Source organism: Sinocyclocheilus grahami, unplaced genomic scaffold, assembly GCF_001515645.1.
Source record: "Sinocyclocheilus grahami isolate Dianchi unplaced genomic scaffold, SAMN03320097.WGS_v1.1 scaffold31.1, whole genome shotgun sequence".
Taxonomy (NCBI): domain Eukaryota; kingdom Metazoa; phylum Chordata; class Actinopteri; order Cypriniformes; family Cyprinidae; genus Sinocyclocheilus; species Sinocyclocheilus grahami.
This window is the reverse complement of record NW_015505210.1, coordinates 2,507,223-2,528,732: the sequence shown is the minus strand read 5'-3', so window position 1 is coordinate 2,528,732 and position 21,510 is coordinate 2,507,223. Positions and strand designations below refer to the sequence as shown.

Sequence of the window (21,510 nt, the reverse complement as noted above, 5' to 3'; positions counted from 1 at the left end):
AAAAGTTCATTTATTTCAGTAATTCAACTCAAATTGTGAAACTCGTGTATAGAGGTTAATAAAAACAGGATAAGTGATCTGAAGAATTCAAAGGCATTTTCTTTTTCTGTTCCCATTTCTCTTGCTCATTACAGAAAGAAATTACAAAACGCTTTTGGGTACAGCGGGCATGTTATACATTTCCCAGAACAGGTGTTTTGAGTTGATTAGCTGATTGGCATGTCACCATATTCTAATTTGTTGAGATAGTGAATTGGTGGGTTTTTGTTAAATGTGAGCCAAAATCATCACAATTAAAGAACCAAAGACTTAAACTACTTCAGTCTGTGTGCATTGAATTTATTTAATACACGAGTTTCACAATTTGAGTTGAATTACTGAAATAAATGAACTTTTCCACGACATTCTAATTTATTAAGATGCACCTGTATATATATGCTACAGAGACATGCAGTGGGGTTTAAAAGTTTCAGACCATAATAAAAATCTGAAATTTCTTCATTAAAACTGAAAAATATACAGTCTAAATTCAAAAGTTTTTCGGATTTTGAAAAATGTAAAACAAAGAAAAGTTATTTGAATCTTAAAACATTTCAATAATGAATTAATTTATTATTAAAACATTTAATATTATTAATATAATATTGATACATTTATATATATCATTTTCACTCAAATTGTTATTCTTGTCATTCAAATTGTATTTAAAATTCTTGTATTCAGTAAGAAAAATTACTATTAAAATGGTCTTCGGACAACATATAATCAAAGTTTATATATATATATATATATATATATAAGATTATGGACTTAACTCATGCATACAATTTTGACCATTTATATTTAACTAATAAATGCCTGTTCACAGTTAATAAAACAGAACTTGTCCACAAACAAGTGCAGGCAATTGCACAAATTTCATTTGTAAAAGTGGCAAAAGTGTTAAAAACTCCCTTAATTATATTTGATGAATGCAGTGAAAAGTGTTCCACTGAAATCTGATCAATTCACTAGTTTTCCACTGTGGTCACCAACACTTTCTCACATCAAACCCAACGCAAATGTAGGAAATTGCATACATATTGTCTTTTGCGCAGATGCAATACATTAACCCAGTGTTCAAGACACAGCAGCCTTCTGTTGACAGATGTGACTGGTTGTAGGCATGGGTTAAGAGGGTTCAGGAAAGCCTTGTGCATCTATCACCCAGAAGGCCCTCACATGAGGTCACCATTACAGGACTTTTTCTGTTTAAGCACATATGGAGACTCTTTAGACATGGTGCAAGAGCCTTGTTCCTGTGCTTCTGGAGGAGAGCCAAGCCAAACATGCCTGAAGCTGCAGTAGAAGCAGTTGTCCAACGAGTCCACTCACCTCTAGCCTGCTGGGTGTGTTCTGTCTGGCCCAGCGCTCCACACATGTGATATGGAGAGAAGAACACAGAACAGGCTTCGTGACACCACCATCATAATTGTTCCCATATCGATGCATAGGTATTATAATATAAAATGGAGGCTGGTATCTTGCAGAGAGACAGACTATAAAATCCTTACCAGAATTATCCAACCAAGTTCTCTGTCACAGATCAACCTGAACCCTATGTTTTAAAATTCAAAGGCTTCAGTGCTGTGGATGACTAAGAGTGATGCTTAAAAATAAAATTAAGCAATAAGGTATACATTTTCATCAACGTTATAAAATGTGGTTGGATAAAATAATAACCAAATAAATTATTAAATAATTTTTTAATTAAAAAATAAATGGACATAAATGAAGTGTATATCTTACTCTCCAATTACAGTGCATCTTATATCTACTTCAAACAGTCCTAAGACATTTTTAAAGGGAAAGTTCAACCAAAAATAACAATTCTGTCATCATTTACTCACCCTTAAATTGTTCCAAATCTGTATAAATTTCTGTTGAACATAAAAGAATGTTGTTGTTTTTTAGAATTAATTTGAAGAATGCTGGTAACCAAACAGTTACTGGTAGCTGTTGACTGCCGTAGTATGGAAAAAAAAATATTATAACAGATACCAGCAACTGTTTGGTTACCCACATTCTTCAAAATATCTTCTTTTGTGTTCAACAGAAGAAAGAAATTCAAAGTGGTTTGGAACGACATGAGAGTATGACAACATTTAAATTTTTGGGTGAACTAAAGAAAAGCATTTGACCAAACGACAAAGAAAACAAACTTGTGAATGTTTTTTGTTTGTTTTGATTTTTTGCCTTTTGTTATCCGATGGGTGTGTTCGGGGAAACACTAAATTATCAAAGTTATATAAAGTTATCATATATTTAATTCCAGCATTTAGATATTCTCCCCCTTTAAAGGCACTTGGGTCAAGGTGGGTTGTTGTTAAACTCTCTTTTATGAAATACTAGCACAATTAGATTTTTGTCTTTGTTTACTGTATTCATTATTTCAGAGAATTTAAGCAAACATGCACTGGTTAACTGAAATTTGCACACTTCCTTAGCTCTGTTTGGTGTTGGGCATACATTCAGAAAACACAAAAGCATGATTTATTTTAATATTATTCTCTCTAACATGAGAGAAGACCAGGAAACGCTATACTTCAAGATGGAAAATTGTATATGAAAAAATATATATTTTAAAATAAATTATAGGCTACAGTACATATGAAGCCCCTGCAAACAGCTTGTAAATTATATAAATTCTTAGAATGATAGCCTATATAAATTATACAGATATTGTATGGCAAGAGGTGAGAGTTAAGAATGGATGATATTGAAACCTAAAATAATATTTCCATGAGTAGAGAAGCTATAATTTGCCTTTCCTGGTAGTTGTTCATAAGCCAACAGCTGACAGGGAGCGTCTTGACTTTGAATTAGAGTGACCAGGATTTATAAATATTTATAAATCCCACTCTGTCTGACTGGCTTTCTCTTTTTCAGCTTGTACTCAAAGAGCTCTGTGTGAATCATGGACGAGGAGTTTGATTTTGAGCGTCGCAGAGAGTTACGGAGACAAAAGCGAGAAGAGATGCAGCAGGAGGCAGAGAAGTAAGTCACAAACTTTAATTTAAGTTAAGATAAGATAATTTTTTTAAATGCTGAATTGGCTCTCAGTTGCTTCCATTATCAAATGGCATTCATCATTTTAGATGATGAAATAAAATTCAGATCACTGTCATCCCGATGATTGGTTCAATACTACAGTATTTTAAGCCACAGGAGTGCTGTCTGCAAAGCTCTGGCCAAGTTGTTAGAGAGGCCTGTGTCTGCGTCATCCAAACAACCGTGCCTCTGCTCGCCTCTCTATTCCTTATAAAGGTTGACATGCTTGTAAATGTCTTCCTGCGTTTACAGTGCTTTGTTACAGTTGATGGGTCGGTAGAATAAATCCAGATAATATCTGATTTTAGACAGACGCACATTGGATATATATTTTTAAAAGTGTGATAGTTTCTATCAGACAAGAAATGTTTGACTGGCAGATGGGATGTGCACTAGTTTAGTTCAGTTTAGTATAATCTATATGTAATCACACAAAAAATTTGAAATGTTATATAAGGAAATTAAGCATTTTTTATGTAATTATCATTGTTTTAATGCAAAATAAAATCTTATTGTCATTACTGTAATGAAAAAAAGCAACATGTATTATTTAAATGCTAAATTATTTGTAAATAATGCTAGTTTGTCGTACCGTCTAATTTATGCTGATTTCAATAAAAATACATGTGTTGTAGTAAATTTCAAATGAGAATCACCATTAACAATAATGAATACTGCAAAAAAAAAAATTTGACATTGTGTTATTGGTCTTTTGTATACAATAAATGTCAATTATTCTGTGTTTACACTGGGTTTGTTTAAACCAGATTAGATTTATTCATGAGTCTGTTTTTTTACGCAAGCCTTCTGTGGAAATCCGTCTTTATTTCAAGAACTGCTTGAAGTGCTATCCAGCAGCGAACATTAACATTCTTGTGTCATTTGGTCATTTAAGCCTTGCAAAACTTTATTCTCTTCATATTAATTCTTGAAATACATAAAAAGTTTGTATTAGCATGGGTAGTGTGCACTGTGGGTTTGGCAGGCCAGGTTTGTTCAGAGTGTTTATACTGTAGTTCAGGATGACTTGGCCCACTCATTGACTGAGAGCTGCAGTTTCTCCATCCTTCTAGAACTCCCACTGTCCAGCGCTCCATTTAAGGACTGATCCGCAGATGTGTACTATTGGAGATGACAGATGCTTTACTGCGCTTTGTGAGGGATAATACTCACTCCAGAGAACAGATGAAAGCATATACTAGCATTACACATGACTGTCAGCACATATACGATCATATTTTCACGTAGGTTGGAATGCACATGAACAGTTTTGTATATTGTTTGTGTATTTGTGGGAGGTGGTGGTGGTGGTAATAGACGGTACAGTGTCCTTGGAAAAGCTACGGATGTTAGATCGGCATCATTCCAGTTTCTTTGGTTGTTAGCTACTCTAACGATAGCATACACTATCCATCTCACTCTATCCGTGGTTTTCTGTCTTTGCATTTGCAATATTTAGAGACTAGAAGATGTTTATCCTCAGGGATATATTTAGTTTTATACAATAGTCTTTGTGATGAAACGTCAGAAGAGTAGGATAACAGTTTCTATTAATTTATTAAAAATACATAAAATACATTTCTTTAAGAAATAATGCCACTTCTTCTTGATGAGCATGTTTTTAATTTCTGACATAAGATTCAGTTATTTTGTAAGGCCAGGTCCAGTCAAACTGTCATATGGACTGGTGATACATCTGTCCTAATTCAAATAAAATGTTTATTAAAGTAATTGTATTAAAATAAGCATTAGAAAGAACTAACTTGGAGTACAAAAATAACTCAAACTAAACCTGAAATAAAAAGGAATAAAAACTATACAGACATATAAAAAAAAAACGACTAAAAATTACAAAAACACTCAACAAAATGAAAATAATGGTAAATTTAAAGATAAAAACTCATTTAAACTATTAATAAAATAAACTACAATAGTACTAAAATAACACTGATTTGACATTTTTAAACATCAGAAAATTTGACATTTTTATGAAAAAACCAGGTTAGTTTGGGTTGTAATATGTCATGTGGTGTGACTCCCCAAAAACACAATGATATTTATGAGTAAATATCTGGCTATAAAGAGAACATTTCTTAGAACTTGGCACATATTTTAAACTTCAATTTTTAAACTACAGATTTTTTTTTTCTTCATTATAATAGATACTCTAATTTGTACTCTAATTAATACTTGGTGGTCTCAGTACATTACACTAAGAGAAAGTAGACTGACACACACACAAATTAAATTCACTTTTAAGCTTTATTGTGGCAACAGTCAGAGCTGAATAGGAAATCAAACCTTTGACAAAAATCACTTTCAAGTCCAGCGAATACTCGAGCCAAATCCACCATGCCTTACTTTTATCTGGAGATTTGTGTGCATGTTAAACTCTGAGTGTGGGGAATATATTTCTCTTCTTCACAATCCTTCCCTTCTGCTGCACAATGTCATATTTCTCAGAAACTGTTCAGTGCATATATGCTGGAATGACCGAGAGAGAAACTTTATTGAGATGGATGAGTCTCAAGAAAGAAACCTCAAGGCATTTCTACCACATCCATTGGCTTTGTAGTGGAGAACACAAACTTTATTGGAATCATATCTGGAAAAGAAATATTCTCTATGAAAATTATTGATGCTAAAGAATCTGAACTCCCCCAAATCCCAGCTGCCTGTCATGGTTTCCAGTTCAAAACAGCAACGGAGAGAACCCGCATATTTATGTCAAAGGAAGTGAACATGGCATCGCCAATAAATCCCTTGTGCTTGATTAAACAGCTCACCAGATGCATCAGCATATTTTCTAAATGCGGTTGCTTATTCAATAGTTTCAGCATATTACCACTTCAGAACGATGCCATCATAATTCAGTCCAATTTAATTTTCAAGGATCAACTATACTGTCAAAGAAATGATGTGGCTTCTAATTCATTTATTCAGCATGTGAATTATAGGGATGCAGTCTTCATTAATCTTTTCAGAGGCCCAAAAAGGATTTCACAATACGGTATTACATCAGTTCTTTGATTGACATAACACCTCTTTTGACATAACACAGCTTTTCTATAGTAATGCAAGGACTTCTGGGAACATTCTTGTACTGTTTTTTCATTGCACATTATATAATGACTTTATTTTTTACTTTAAAAAAAAATAAAGAAATTAATTAAAAAATTTTTTAAATGTTTTATTGTACAAAGTACATGCATTGCCTTGTTTGAGGTAATATAGATTATCACCATATATTTTATTGCAATTATATATTTTTAAAAAGATTTAAAATATTTCAAACTAATATTGACATATTATAATACAATATAATTACAACAAATGACAAGCTAACTTGCAGTTAATTTTATTTGTATTTTTTTCATTAATTTACCTTTGATTTTATTTATTTATTTACAGAACATTATACATAATAATCTAAGAAAGTAGTGGATATGTAGTGGATGATGTCCTGTTATTATAGTAAAATAACCAAGAAGCAGGGGTCTTTTATCGCCATGGAGTTTTTGTTATCATGACAGACTGACTGTACATAATAATAAAAGGACATGAAATATTCATTTAAGCTGAAATTATTTTATTACGTGAAAAGAAAGAGACCATAGAGTGAAATGAAACACATGAAACTAGCACAGCTAATGCTTCCCAAAAGCATTGTAAACCTAAGTAGATTGTAGAACCCATTGGCACCAACAGTCCAATGCAGCCCTGGCCTTCAATACAATGGGAATCTGGCCTCTGTCATGTGCTGAATCTCTCTGCAGCAGGTTAAGGAACTTAACCTGACTTCGGAATGTTCCACAGACTTTGGAATGTTTTGACTGCTGCTTTTATTCCAAGATTCAGCCATAATGTTTCAGTATCCGTCAAGAGTGTGAGCTTTCTCCCTCCATCTCTCCTTGCATTCATCCAGCAACAATTCTTACAGAAGACAGACTGTATTCTTCCAGGAAAATCACAGATACTCCATCTGGCTGTCTTCTTGGATATGGAACTCCCTGAGAGGACTGGATTGTTTCGGATTTCTGCTGTTGGTCTCGGGATGGAGAAATAGAATTGCGGTCCCTGTTATGGGTTTCTCTCTACCATCTACAACATCTGCAAATGATTGGGAAGGGAAGTGCAGAGGAAAAGGGGAAAAAATAAAACCCATCCTCCATCAATTGGCCATTTCAAGAGCTCGCACTGCCTTGTAAACACCAACATGCCAGGCCGGACTCATTCAACTACAACGGCAAGACGGAGAATTTGAGAACATCTGAGACCGACAATGAGGCAACTCTGAGGGGAAAAAAGTACATGTGGCATCTAAGTTTACAATCTTGCTAATTTACCATGACGCTAGGATGCTAACAAAGCTTTTCCATCAGATTACAGTCCAGACCCCTCTCTGTATACTCCCTTGCCTCAAAGATTTCATTACAGTTGAGGTTTTCGGGTCTTGACCAGTATCTCAAGCAAGCTGGCAAACCAAGCATAAATAAACACAAGAAACTGTTTATATGAATCTCAAGGTCTAATTCAAGTACTGGTATTGGAATTGTATTGCCATGTTTTTTGACGTACCAAGGTGATAAAATGATATTATATATTAATATATAAAACATTTAGTAGCATGATTTTACCATTTGATACCATTATTGTACTACTGCAATGTTTTGTAAGAATATCCTTTGTATATTCCAATAAACAACCACTCTCAGCATGACCAATGTTTAATTTGTTCATAAATAAATACATACGTTTAATAATTTATGTTTTAATTGTAATTTTAGATATGAATTTAAATTTAAATAGTTGAATATTAAATAAATGTTAACTAGATGGGTACGTTTTGTGCACACATTTATGCATATATGAGGAATTTCTACATATTTGTAGTAGACTGTGTGGATTCATTTTCAAGCTCACATTCGGTCGTATAATCATTATTGACTCTTCGGGTGATGTAAAGTTTATGAAGTGTGTTTCCCACTTCAGCACTGAGCCAAGAAGCATTCATAAATCTGTCAGTATTGTCTGTCTGTATTCATACTGAAGAATGAAAGTCTTTACTTGCATGTCTGTGTCCCACCGCCTCTACAGGATGAACTCTTACGATGATGATGATGAGGAGGCGGCCCGGGAGCACCGGAGACGGGCCCGTAAGGAATGCCTGAGCAATATGGAGAATGAAGAGTCGAGTAACACTACAACAGAAATAAACAGGTGGGGGGGTGGGGGGGGTTTGCCGGAAATGCAGAAATAAGCCATAATTTTGTTATATTTGTAACTGTTTGGTAGATACATTTATAATTTCTATTGCATTACTACTAGTACTGTTACTGCTATTAAAACAGATCTCTGGGGGCCCCAAAAGTGCGTGGGCCCTTAGAATCGTCCTAACTTCCCCCTCTTAGCGGCGCCCTTGTTTGTGAGTGTGTGTGTGTGTGTGCATACAGAATATATACGCACAAATGTAAATTTACATAAATCCTGATGTAAAATCGGAAATCTTTCCACAACACAAATATTTGACTATACTGATAATGTTTTTCTTTTCAGTGCAGAGACGTCCTCCTTGATCACTAGTTCTGCCCCGGCTGAGGATGATGATCAGGCTCTCCTAGAGAGGATTGCCAGGAGAGAAGAGCGGAGACAGAAAAGGATGAAGGAAGCTTTGGAGAGACAGAAGGATGTTGATCCCACCATCACAGATGAAACTGTCGCCACCAGCACCACTACCACAGAGGACGAGCCAAGTCGTAGAATTGGCGAACAAGAGTCCTCCCAAAACGATGTCTCTTCAACAGAAACCAACTCTTGGAAGGAAAGGGAAGAGAAAAAAAAGGGGGAAAATATAGAGGAAAACAGCGTTGAGATTGAGGAGACTATCACAAAAAAGGAGGACCCAGTGCCTGTCAAAGCAGCCGAGGAACCCAAAGAATCTCCTGAGAAGATTGACAAACCAGAAGAGATAGATAGACCACAGAGGTCCTACCTCAGAGAACAGGTCATTTTCTCAACATTTTTTGCTGTCATTCCACCATATGATGAAAGTTTAGTATGTTAGCAATGCATTTCATGTGGTTTCTACAATATTAGTTTATTCTGACTCTTCATTTGTTACAGGAATCCACGGAGGAGAAACCCAAAGAACCAGCTGTACCAAATGAGGTATGGGATTCCTAGGATTTGCTTGGGTTTTTAACCCAAAAATGGGTTTTATGGTGGAACATACAGTGGGGGAAAAAAGTATTTAGTCAGCCACCAATTGTGCAAGTTCTCCCACTTAAAAAGATGAGAGAGGCCTGTAATTTTCATCATAGGTATACCTCAATTATTTGTTATATTTTTAGGAAGAATCAAGTATAGAGACTAAAGAACAAACAAATGCAGATTTAGAAAAGAACAAGATAGAAGATGAAAGTCAAATATCAAGAAAAGAACCGACAAAAGAGGACCAAATAGAGGTGGAAGTCATAGTGGAGCCAACTACACCACAGATTGAAGAGGAAAAGCTGGTGGAGAGAGAAGAACAGGTAAAGAATCCTGAAGAAAAACTTGTTGAGGTGAAGGCTCAAATTCAAGATGAAGCTCCAGTGAAGAAGAAGGATGAGAAACCTATGAAAGAGCAAGAGAAACCCTATGTACCAGTTGAAGAAACGCCACAAAAATCAATTAGGGAAGTTGAGGTGATAGCCAAATCCCCAAAGAAAGAGGAGGAGAAAGCACAACTGAAGAGGGAGGTTGAAGAAAAACCATCAACACCAAAGAAGGTTGAGGAGAAACCTGTGACTCCAAAGAAAGAGGTTGAGGAAAAGCCTAAATGGAAGAAAGAGGCTGAAGAAGCGAAGGCCAAAGTTGAAGAAAAAGTCAAATCAAAGAAAGAGAAGGTATTCACCTCTTAGACTGAGTGATGCATAGAAATCACAGACGTGCTTTGTGCACAGCCCACACTTTTAATGCACTTTTCGGTTTGACTGGATGGACAGTTTTTGCGTAAATCTCATGAAATCTGTAATGTGTTGTATTTCATTTATGCAAGTTCATTATTGTTTAACATTATTTTTTTACTGTAATACACTGTAATATACAATATTGAATTAATTATTACAGTAATAAGAATATAATGAGTCACCATTTAGAAAAATGGGAATTAGAATGTCACAATGCACAAAACAATTTTAAAAATAAACGTATTTTTCTTTATACTAAATTTTATTTGTTAATTGTTCCGACTGATTATGGAGTGAAATGTCACCAGGACACGTTTTCATGAGATTAACCCATTTATGATCACATATCACTTTGCTTTATACATGCTGTTCTGAAAACTGTCAAGACTGCCTGGTGTTGCTCTATTTTTGCTTTGTAATTTGCATGCAGTGTGGTCAATTCTCCATGCTATACCCACTGATTGCTATGTTAGAAAAATCACTTGTTAACACTAGTGATAGAAATAAAGGTTGCCTGTTTTTGGCTCTTTAGGTTGTAGAGGAAAAAACAAAACCTTCCTTTTTACGTGACAAAGTAAGTTAATGTCCAAATAGCATCACAGCTCTACCAAGATATTTATAATTGATTAAATGACAGCACAGCCTGAGAATAAAATAATATTCATTGTTTCTCCATTCAAAGCTGAAAGTGTCAACAAAGCCGCAAGATGTAGCTGACAGCACCGCCAAAGCCAAGAAACCAGAGAAGACACTAAGGCAAAGACTCATTTGTCATTTCATAATTTACTCTATTTGCATTCCCAGATTTTTTTTGGAGAGCCAAAATGAATATAAAGACATTACTTCTTCATGTTTTACTCCCACCAGCTTGCGTTCTCCTGACACAGAGAGGCAAGATCCCATCGCCAAGCTGGAGGCAGAACGCAAGCTGCAGGAGCTGAAGCGCAGACGGAATGAGACAGACAGCGAGGCGCTGGAGAAGATGAAGCAGAAGCAGCAAACTGCAGAGGCCGAGCTGGAGGAGCTGAAGAAGAAGAGGGAGGAAAGGAGGAAGATTCTTGAGGTGGAGGAAAAGCAGAAGAAACAGCAGTTGGCAGAAAAGAAAGCCAAAGAGGAGGTAGAAAAAGAAAGCTGGGCAAATGCTCATTTTCATACCAATTCTGCTTACTAAAAGTATGTACTGTGCTGGTGATGGTATAGTATGTACTTTTAAGTATATGCAGTAGTCAAACAGTATGCCAGTATTTAGACTACTAAATATGACTAAATACTACTTTTTTGATACATCTGCATAACCTGCCATAGTGCAAAGATTTATATGTAATATTAGCCTAAAACATATACACAAATTCTTGATTTGAAAACTCAACAATGATTTGGAATGCTAGTCTTGTTCTGGCATACTATCTAGTACAAATAATATGCAAATTAGAATGCATCAAACGTGCCAAAATTAAAATTTATGCTGACTAAGGGGACGTTCACACGCAACATGTTTTTGCGTTAAAAAACAACGTGAGATGCAGACAGTGGAATGAAAAAAAGCAAGGTCTCGAGATATGTCTTTTAAAAATTTAACTTACTATAACTTGATAGCCACAATTTTAGAATGTTGTGTTATGCACAAAACAAGCACAATGGTCAAATGCATTCAACTAGTGCATATTTACTTTATAGAAAAGTAGCGCAGTGGAATGCAAAAACGCGTTTATAGAACACATGTTATGTGTGAAATGAGTGCATCGCAAGTACATTGGCCGAAAGACATCCGTCTAGTGCAAGTTTATGTTGAAAAACAATGGAAAAGTAGTACAGTGGAAACTTAAACTAATTTTGTGTGAATGGCCAATCATACACTTTATTTGTGAGAAGTATACTGCCCTTGTCTTCTTCTTGTCACTAAAATGAACAGGAAGAGAGGACGAAGATGAAGGAAGAGATTGAGCGAAGGAGAGCAGAGGCAGCCGAGAAAAAAAAACAAAAGGAGGAGTCGAAAGAAGGGAGCAAAGCACCATTTATCGCGCCGAAGGGCGCCTCCGGAAAGGTCACTGACTCTCTGACCAATTCTAAGCGTGACTTACAAAAAAGTTCTATAGTATTACCATGTTTTTTGAACATGGTACCATAGTAATGTGTTTTATGTGATACTATTTGTTTCCTTTTTCTGACAGATTGGCGAAAAAGCTGAATTTCTGAACAAATCTGCTTTAAAAAGGTAAGAAGTGTGTCAAACAACAGTCAAACAAGTACTGGGGTCTAAGATGCTGAGTTGATACTATTTTTTATTTACACTAGTCCGGTAAAGACATCACACACTCCATTAATTTGCAAGATTGGAAACAGACTAGAGCAATACACTTCTGCTGTTCAGGTGAGGAATTGTAAACACTAGAGCAGCCACCTGTCATTTATGACTCAGTTTGAGATTATCTGCTGTTGTCCAGACCAAAGAAGTGACCAGATCACCCAAATCTCCTGTGGATGTACCTGTGGCTGAAGGCCTGCGGAGCATCAAGAGTATGTGGGAGAAGGGAAATGTGGTTAATCCCACCCCGAGTCCGGCAAGCCCCCCAGCGGTCACCAAGGTATCAAGAGGAAAGAGAGTTTTAGTACATGATTACTGAAATAAGCAGATAAAGCAGTAATAGTTTCAGTGAAAATAAAAGTATGAATTAATGAAAACTGTCCTCTCAGGAAACAGCTGGCCTGAACATCGGTTTGGCTGGTCGTATTAACAGCTGGAAAACCAAGACTCCAGAGCCCAAGCCTCCTGAACCGAAACCAGCTCCTGAACCAGAAAAACCACCTGCCAAAACAGTGAGTCTGTCACTTCATCTATCTGTCTGTCCGTCCGTCTATCTGTATGCCAGTGTTACTTTAGTATTAATTAAATAATACTATAGTATTTATTCATATTTTGAATTAGATTTTATTTTTAGATTTTCATTTTAAATTTAGTTTGTTTTAGAAATGTTATGATGTGCTTTTGCCAATTTATTTATATATTTTTATATTTCTATATAGTTTTATTTCATTTTTATACCAATTTTAGTTGTTAGTCATTTTAATACTTAAGTTTGAAGTATTTCAGTTACTTGCAAAAGCTTCATTTGTTTTGTTTTTAAGTTCAAGTCAGCTTTATTTTGTGTTTTTCCATATACTTAGGCCTTTAGTGAAATGCAGTAAATAGGAAATTCTTTTCACTTGGAGAAAAGCTATATCATTGTTTAACGCCACCTGTTGACAAAGTGGAAATAAAAGCTGGTGAGATACCAGAGATTTGTGAACTGAAAATTAATTCCCAAGATATAGAGAAGGTTTTGAAATGGAGTAGTGTTCTTGTCGGCAGTAGAAATATTTCAGCTTTGGCATAAAACAAAAAAAATGAGTGTCTTTGTAGAAATCAGTGAAAGGTCAAGTGTTGAAACTCGCTCTGCATTGATGTGGCACAGCTCTAACCTTCTCTCCTGAGCTATATTTCACTCATGGCTCTATGTTTATTTTAAGCTTCTTTTACCAGACTTCAATATCAGAATCACTCATACTGTAACACACATATATTAAGAAGTGAATTGGAGACTATAGTAACTATGTTAGAAGCGGACATTGTTCACAGTGACCTGTTCACACACAATCCACGACCATCAGACGACCCTCTCTGTGGAGATTTGACCTACTTTGATAGATGGGGTTTATAGTCTACAATGCGCAATGAATACAGTGATACAAAATTGACTGTGTCTGAGAGGGGTTTTCATTTGAACTTGTATCAGTTTTAATGTGTATTTATGCTCACAGACCACAGAACATGAGGGAGAATGGTCTTTATTTATGCATCTACATTTTCTATTATAGAATTCAAAATGTCCACATGAACAGCAAAGTGTGGCAACAGTTCAAGTAAATTTAGCTAAACACTTTTCTATTCTGCATGGTACAAGGTGGCCCTCCAGTGATTCTTCAGTGTATTGCATTTGTGGTTTAGATTTAAAAAGTATATAGAAATAAAAAAAGAAAATAAAAAAAACCTTACAAAATTAGTTAAAATTAACAACTACCTTACTATTAATAAGAAGCAAATTAGGAGCTTGAGGCAAAAGTTAATAGTTAGTTAATAGTGAGAATTGGTCCCCAAATCAAAGTGTAACCAATAAATTATATAATTAACATTTGTTCATTATTTATTATTATTATTATTTTTAAATAACCCCAAAAAACACCATGATACTGCCATTAACACGTTTTATTAAGATAACAAACTAATTAAATTAATATAATTAGTTATTTTATGTAATAGTAATAATTATATAAAATTATCAAAATATATGTTTATAGTTCTATCTTTAATAATTAAGTTGGGCACCATTACTTTTCAGGCATGTGCCGTGGTAACACTATGGTATTCTTTGAAGTACCTTGGAATACCATGTAAAAACCATGGTACATGTTTACAATGGTATTGGCATCTGACACAGTCTCAGTACTTTGCTGAAAGGATCCTTTTATTTTCCATTACTGATTTTATCTCCTTCCCACTCCTCTAGCTGTGGCCTTTTCTTTCCCTTTTCCCTCTCCTATCACATTGCTGTCCACTGTTTTTCCTCTGCTTTGATTCAACCCAGTTCTAGAAAGGTAAATTTTAATACAGGAAACATATAAAAATCCATTAACAACCTACTGTATTCAAATCTAATGGAGGGTGGTGTAATTTTGTGTTTTGATAGGAGCAAAAGGCAGCTGAGGTCACTAAACCACGTGGCCCATGGGAAACAAAGGGCTCCTCACCTGCTAAGGTAAGCTGAGTGTGTGGAAACATCATACGGTGTTCAATCAATAAATGTTAGTTATTTCATTGTTTGCTTCCTTTGACCGGCCCAGAAAAGACTGACAGGTCAGGAAAGTGGTGTGTTGATTTTATGGTTTGTTATTCACATTACACAAATTATTGGCTCACCTACCCACTTTACAATTAGCTAGCATGTCTTTAGCTAGCAAAATATACGTGAAAGATTGCTTCCAGGCCTCATGAATCCAAGCAATGGCCCTGTTTCCAAAAAGGCCTTTCATCTTGAAGTGTCTGTATCATCTCAGTGGTTCGTTTTATACTGTATATGACTGGATGGCAATGTTTTGATGTGCAATGGTCCATCAGCATACCTGTATCCCATCATTCCCTTTGCAGATATTGTGACTGCAATCTTCCATCAGATTAAGGTCAAATGATGTGTTCTCATTATCTTTTCCCCAATATTATTAACAGGTATACCTTTAATAGTACCAAAAATACCAACACAATCTCTTGCACTCGATCTGCTTACGCCCCAGTGACAGTTATGTTTAGGGGTAGACCTTCATGATTACTTTTTCTAAATATTGTACATTTTCATACAATTCACATTGTATGAATTCATATAAAATCGCCACTTCGTAAAATAGTCACGTTTTCCTGTGAGATTGGGTTGAAGATACCTAATGCAAGACTTTTTCAAATCACGCTCTCATGGAGTTGTTTTTGTTCCAGGTGTTCGCAGCCAAGAGTAAATTTGTCACAAACGGTAAGTGACCTTTCTGTTTTTTTTCTCTCTCTCTCATTTAGTACCAAATGTCAACATTTTAAAAGGAATAGTTCAACCAAAATGAAAATCATTTCATCATTTACTCACCCTCATGTCCTTCCAAATCTGTATGACTTTTTCCCTCTGTGGAACACAAAAGATATTTTGTAGAATGTTTCAACAATCCATACAATGAAAATCAAATGGGGTCCAAAAAAATAACATTCATTGGACAAAAAAAGGCATTTTTCAAAACATCTTAACACCACTGAGTAGATTTGCTCCCTAAAAAGGGTGGAGCAGTGGGAGGTGTTTTAATTGACGCGGCGATACCAAATGTCTGAAATCATGACCCTAACTGGCCAGCAAGATTTGAAATCTCTCGTTCGCATATCATGCCAAGCTATATTTAAAGCCCTGATCTTGTTCTCCTGCATTGGACCGCCAACGTGTCAGACATAATTCCAACGTGTTCGTTTCACTCAGCAACTCCCATGTAGCATTGTGTCGTGATGCATCGCATTCCCTGCCGCAGCTGTTCTGTTGTGCCACTGCATGGGCATGAATCACTGGATTAGCATGATGTCACATAGCAAAGTAGTTTAATATTCAGAGTTACAGAAAGGATAAAAGTACCACATTATGTCACATTAACCACGCCTTAACACCCAAATCTAGCACATATTCTGACAGGGATCCTGTTTTTACGGTTTATTATTATTAATTCAAAGATACTAGCAAAAAAGCTAGCAAAGAAGCTAGTGTCGGCAACCTTCCCTGGTCTTTCAGCTGAATTTGTCCTTGAGAGTGACATAGATGACAATGTACCAGGTATTTGCCGCACTTGTGCCACAACTTGAGACCTGTGACCATGTCGCTCGTGTGTATTCATCTGGGTCACGGCACCAACGTGTTAACTCTCTAACGGGGAACAGGTGGGAACAGCTGATGTATTTGCTTTTGTGTATTTGAGGAAGTGTTGAAAAAGCCTGCTGAGTTATACACATGACGTATGTAGAGCAAATGCAACTCGCTCATACCGTCTCTTTGATAACACATTAGCACATTAACAATGTATTCCCTTATGTTTTACAGGAACAAGAAAATAAAGACATCCAACAGATCCCAGATCAGCCAAAATGGAAGATGCATCCATTAAATATGCATGATTTTGTAACTTCACGGCCCAGAACTTACATTGGAAATCAAGTGACAACTTAACAGTACAAAATAAATATTTTGTAAGTTCAAAAATTCTTACAATAGTACACAAAAATGCCATTAAAATTAAACATTAAAATTTATTACAAGTACCATGAATTGCACAAGCCCAATAATACATATTAAAGTATTAGTATCAAACATTATAAGCGGATTTACGCCAAAAAAAAAGATTTTGATTGGACGCAAGTGTTTAAGTGGAAAGTGTTTTCACATCTTTTGAACATTGCTAAGTTTATTTATTTTGCTCTCATAATTATGCATGATTATATGGTTAGTTGCATTTAGCATTATTTTGTCCGTGCTGTCTAGAACCCTATAAGATGAAAATAACAAAACAACAACAAACAAAACTTTTAATTCATTTTCTTATTGAATTCTATAAACATTTCACATTTATTACATCTGAAAATAAAGTGATAATAAATCATTATAATACAATTATTTTACAGCTGCCAGTAAGCATTAAAACAGATGCAGTCGGCTTTAACAACGTTTTTGGCTAAATTTCACAGGGAAATTGTCTTTTGTCAATAGTGTAGCCATGTATGAAGCATGGTTCATGCAGAAGTCAAGTAGCTTTCTGTTGGTCAACATGGCAAATTTGTGCAATCAATGTGAACCTGTTGCGAAATCTGTGTGTCAGTCTTTCGTTCTTAAGTGAACTTCCAGATTATTAAAAATTTTTTTTTTTTAATTCCCATCCTCCCTCTGGAGTTTCATGTGCATGGAGATTCAGATGACCTGTTGGTTTTACGCTCATTATGTAATGCTATATAACATGTTGTGGTTTAGCTGTTTGATCATTCTTTGCTAATAACTGCTTTTGCCTCATGACTTTTATTCATATGCTTTGCACTTGGAGTCTCAAATTCATGCTACGAACACTACATCTGACGAGACAGAATTAAAAATCATATGTACAACATTATAAATCATTTTGGTAGTAATATAGCTCAACTCTTTCAAAACATCAATCAAATATTTGAACTATTTTCTACTATAACAGTTCAAACTGTCAGTGATGATCTCAACAACTGTACAAGCTTTACAGTAAAGTAGTGATACATGCACGCATTGCCTCTGTGTGATTCCTGTAATGCATTCATTGTCATTTGAGACAAACTGTCTGCTTCTTTCTTCAAATGTATTGGGTTTCATACGGTGGTAAACCAAGGCAGAGTATGAGCAGGTCAAAGAGAATGTTTGGTTTTAGAACTTCACTGAAATGCATCTGACAGTCTAACAATAGACGAAGGCTTTCAGCACACGCCAATGAGAGGCTATTGTGATCACGTGGTGTGTTAGTATGTTAGCCTTGAGACTGAGGCCCGCCGCTGCTCTAACACTGCACTCTAAAAGAGAGCTGCTCCATCTCTGAGAGCCGCAAACAACCCAGGTAAGAGTTTCAAGAGAAATCTATTTCTGCCAAATCCCTGCCTTATAGGAATAATGAACAAGACGTATCTTGGTATTGGTGTTGCGTATAAAAATGTTAGTTGTTTCTTAATGTATCCTGCATTTAATCTTTGAGCTAGTTTATAGTCATGTCTGATACAGAAGATGTGATGGATGAGGGAGTTCAGTGAGTAACAGTATTTTAAGTTTGCAATATTTTATCATTTTATAATGTATTTGCATGATTTATTATGATGAAAAAGAATTCATATTTTCACTTATAAATCTTTTGTCTCTGTGTTTGTGTTTGATCTCATTTTATAATAGGGAGGAAGGTATTGTATATTTTAATACTATAATTTAACATTTTATTTTTATTATAATTTTTTTTGTTATTTATAATGCCAGTGGCAATTTACATACATTTACATTGGTATATATTGTTTGCATCAAGTATAATTACCAACAAACAGAATAGACATTATCTGAGCAAAATCAGTAAAAATTGCATTTGACTATTTGCGCACAGATACTGCGTATACTAATTTTTATTATTTTAATAACATTTTTAAAAATTATTTGGAATTGTTTATTGTTACTATTTTATTTAAATGCAATTAAAAACATCTCTTTCTCCAATTATAGTAGATGACTCAAAGTCCAAACCAAAGTAAGTCCATTGTTCTCTTGTATGTATCATTATATAGCCAGATAAAACTTTTATTTTAATAGCTTAATCTTTTATCTTCAGATATCGATCAAATATCCAAGCACCAAAGATTCCAGAGGGAGAAAAAGTAGATTTTGATGTAAGTAGGAGATTTTTCTCTTTAAACACACACCTCTCTCACTTTCAAACCCCTGGCTGTAATCTCCATCATTTGTGTGTGTGTGTGTGTGTGTGTGGCAGGACATCCAAAAAAAGCGCCAGGAGAAGGATTTAGCAGAACTTCAGTCTCTTATACAGGCTCATTTCCTCCAGAGACGGAAAGATGAGGAACTCATTGCTCTGGTCAACAGAATCGTGAGTGTTTCCTTATAAATCTTGTGTATTGATGCAAATGTCTTTTTTTTTTGTAAATGTTTTCAGTTTGTACAGCTCTTTGTCTACAGTAATTCTAATAAGTTTACATACTTTTTTGTTAAATATGTAAAAAAGTGGCCGAACATTTTTTTTAGAATCCCTCAATTTTTTGATTTAAACAAGAGAAACATCTTGCAGATCCTGCAAGGGAAACATGAACTTACGAGCAGAAGTATGTGTTTGAACAGGAGAAGAGGCGAGCCAAGAGAGCTGAGCAGCAGTGAGTGAGAGCAGAGAGAGAGAGAGAAAGAGCGTCAGGCCAGACTCGCTGTGAGTTCCTGTCACATTCTGACTGTCAACACCTGCCTCATCTTCTGCTCACACACCTGCTAAACTACACCAGGCGCCTACTGGAACATCTTTCCACCAATGACACCAAACTTGTCCTGAATTTGCACTTTTAAAACACTTTTCTTGAGGATGTTAACAAAATTATCCTTATAGTCAAATTAGTCCATTTTACATGCAACTGAATCATTTCTACAAAACTTTTCAATCTACATTGAACTGATTCTTCACTCATCCATTGAAGTGAAACGATGAACCACAGGCTCATAATAGAGATGAAACCTACAATCTGAATTGTTGACAGGAAGAGAGAGAAAGAAGCAGGATGAAGATGCCATTCATGCCAAGAAGAAGAAAGCTCTCACAAATATGACCCATCAGTACGTTGGCATTCAGCAAAAGGTCAGTGTTTACCAACATATAAACACAGTAAACATCTAAATATTTTAAAGTTACATGACAAATTTAAGCAGATTCTTTCATTAACATTATAATTATTGCTGAACTAAAGAGTGAAGGACGCAAAGGTGCCAAGAAACAGACCAAAAGGGAGAAAAAGAAGAAGATCCTGGCTGATCGCCGAAAACCACTGAGCGTCGATCATCTGAATGATGACAAACTTACGTATGGAAGTTTTTATGCATATTAGTGTCATTAATAAAAACACCCCAAGTAATTGAAATGTCCAACAGTTTTCTAGGCTATTAACAGTATTTATATTTTATATTTATATTAAATAGTCTATTATTAGTAGTAGAATATTAGAAAATAATGAACTAAAGTCGATGAAGAAGTAAGTTTGAAAATAAATTGCATTAGGAAGCAAAATAATTTCATTGTATAGCCCTCGAATTTTTTTATTCCCTGGTTAATAGTTGACCTTTACCACCAATGACCCAGTGACTAGTGACTATTACAGTAAAAACTGCATAATCAGTGTCAAATAAACATTTAAGATATTTTTAATAGTAACGTGGGCCATTCCCACGTTAAGAATAGAAAAGAACATCGTCTGGAGACGCGTTTTTCGAAACAAGTTAGGCTACTATTACAGTAGAACCTACACAACCAGTATAAAATGAACATTAAAAAACTTGTAATGGTGGCCATTAGCACTGAACGCGTCCTTACGTTCAAAAACGAGAGGAATGGGAAAAGAACGTCTTGTTTTTCGAACTCGAACGACATCAAGGCTATGAAAAAGAATTTAAAAACAACTCAGTGGAACGCAAAACGCGTTCTGTGTGAACCTTTGCTAATCTCGTTGCAGGGATAAAGCCAATGAGCTGTGGCAGTGCTTGATGCAGCTGGAAGCAGAAAAATACGATCTAAACGAGAAACTGAAACGCCAGAAATACGATGTGACAACAACCTTTACTTACTTACAAGTTGCTTTTGAGACGTTATGGAGCTTCTGCCAGCCTCAATTTTTGAGTCATTGACAGTTTAACAAAACCTAGTTCACTTTGAACAGCTGGAGTTTGGCCTGAGGTAAATAGGTTGCGTTCATTATCGCTGTATCCTGTTAGCACTGAGCTGTCATGTCTGTTTCTCACAGATCAATCAACTGCTTGCCCGCGTCCAGGATCACCAGAGGTATCAAGCACAAGCTTGAAATCTCACCAACCACATTGAGTGTTCAGATTTAAGGCCAAAAACTATTTTTAAACTCTTGCTTTTCTCTCTCTTAGTGCCAAGGGACGCGGCAAAGGCAAGATGGGAGGAAGGCTGAGATAGAAGTTGACAGGCCTCCTGCGTTAGTTTTGTTTGTTTGATGAAGATATTTTAAAATCATTATTATGAACATACAAAAATGCTTTGGCTGTACATTTTTGCTTTGCAGTGTAGGCTATTGCGTATTTTTGCCATGCATAAATGTTAGCTTTTGCGGTTTCTGTGTACTCAATTTATGATGATAATTCTA

General features: G+C 35.5%; 1 protein-coding gene and 1 pseudogene across 1 annotated transcript in view; both read left to right on the top strand.

The window, feature by feature from the left end:
• LOC107574272 (caldesmon-like) overlaps positions 1 to 16,920 on the top strand; it is a 26,062-nt gene extending 9,142 nt beyond the window's left edge. The window contains exons 2-17 of the mRNA XM_016260722.1: positions 2,929 to 3,036; positions 8,188 to 8,310; positions 8,647 to 9,094; positions 9,214 to 9,258; positions 9,441 to 9,977; positions 10,573 to 10,614; positions 10,723 to 10,796; positions 10,899 to 11,157; positions 11,953 to 12,084; positions 12,212 to 12,255; positions 12,336 to 12,411; positions 12,485 to 12,625; positions 12,735 to 12,857; positions 14,765 to 14,833; positions 15,562 to 15,595; positions 16,691 to 16,920. Coding sequence (XP_016116208.1) covers positions 2,957 to 3,036; positions 8,188 to 8,310; positions 8,647 to 9,094; positions 9,214 to 9,258; positions 9,441 to 9,977; positions 10,573 to 10,614; positions 10,723 to 10,796; positions 10,899 to 11,157; positions 11,953 to 12,084; positions 12,212 to 12,255; positions 12,336 to 12,411; positions 12,485 to 12,625; positions 12,735 to 12,857; positions 14,765 to 14,833; positions 15,562 to 15,595; positions 16,691 to 16,704 — 2,241 coding nt within the window. The 5' untranslated portion in view covers positions 2,929 to 2,956 and the 3' untranslated portion in view covers positions 16,705 to 16,920. The remainder of the gene's footprint in view (positions 1 to 2,928; positions 3,037 to 8,187; positions 8,311 to 8,646; positions 9,095 to 9,213; positions 9,259 to 9,440; positions 9,978 to 10,572; positions 10,615 to 10,722; positions 10,797 to 10,898; positions 11,158 to 11,952; positions 12,085 to 12,211; positions 12,256 to 12,335; positions 12,412 to 12,484; positions 12,626 to 12,734; positions 12,858 to 14,764; positions 14,834 to 15,561; positions 15,596 to 16,690) is intronic.
• Positions 16,921 to 18,796: 1,876 nt separating this feature from the next.
• On the top strand, positions 18,797 to 21,451 carry LOC107574282 (troponin T, cardiac muscle isoforms-like; annotated as a pseudogene).
• The last annotated feature ends 59 nt before the right edge of the window (positions 21,452 to 21,510 follow it).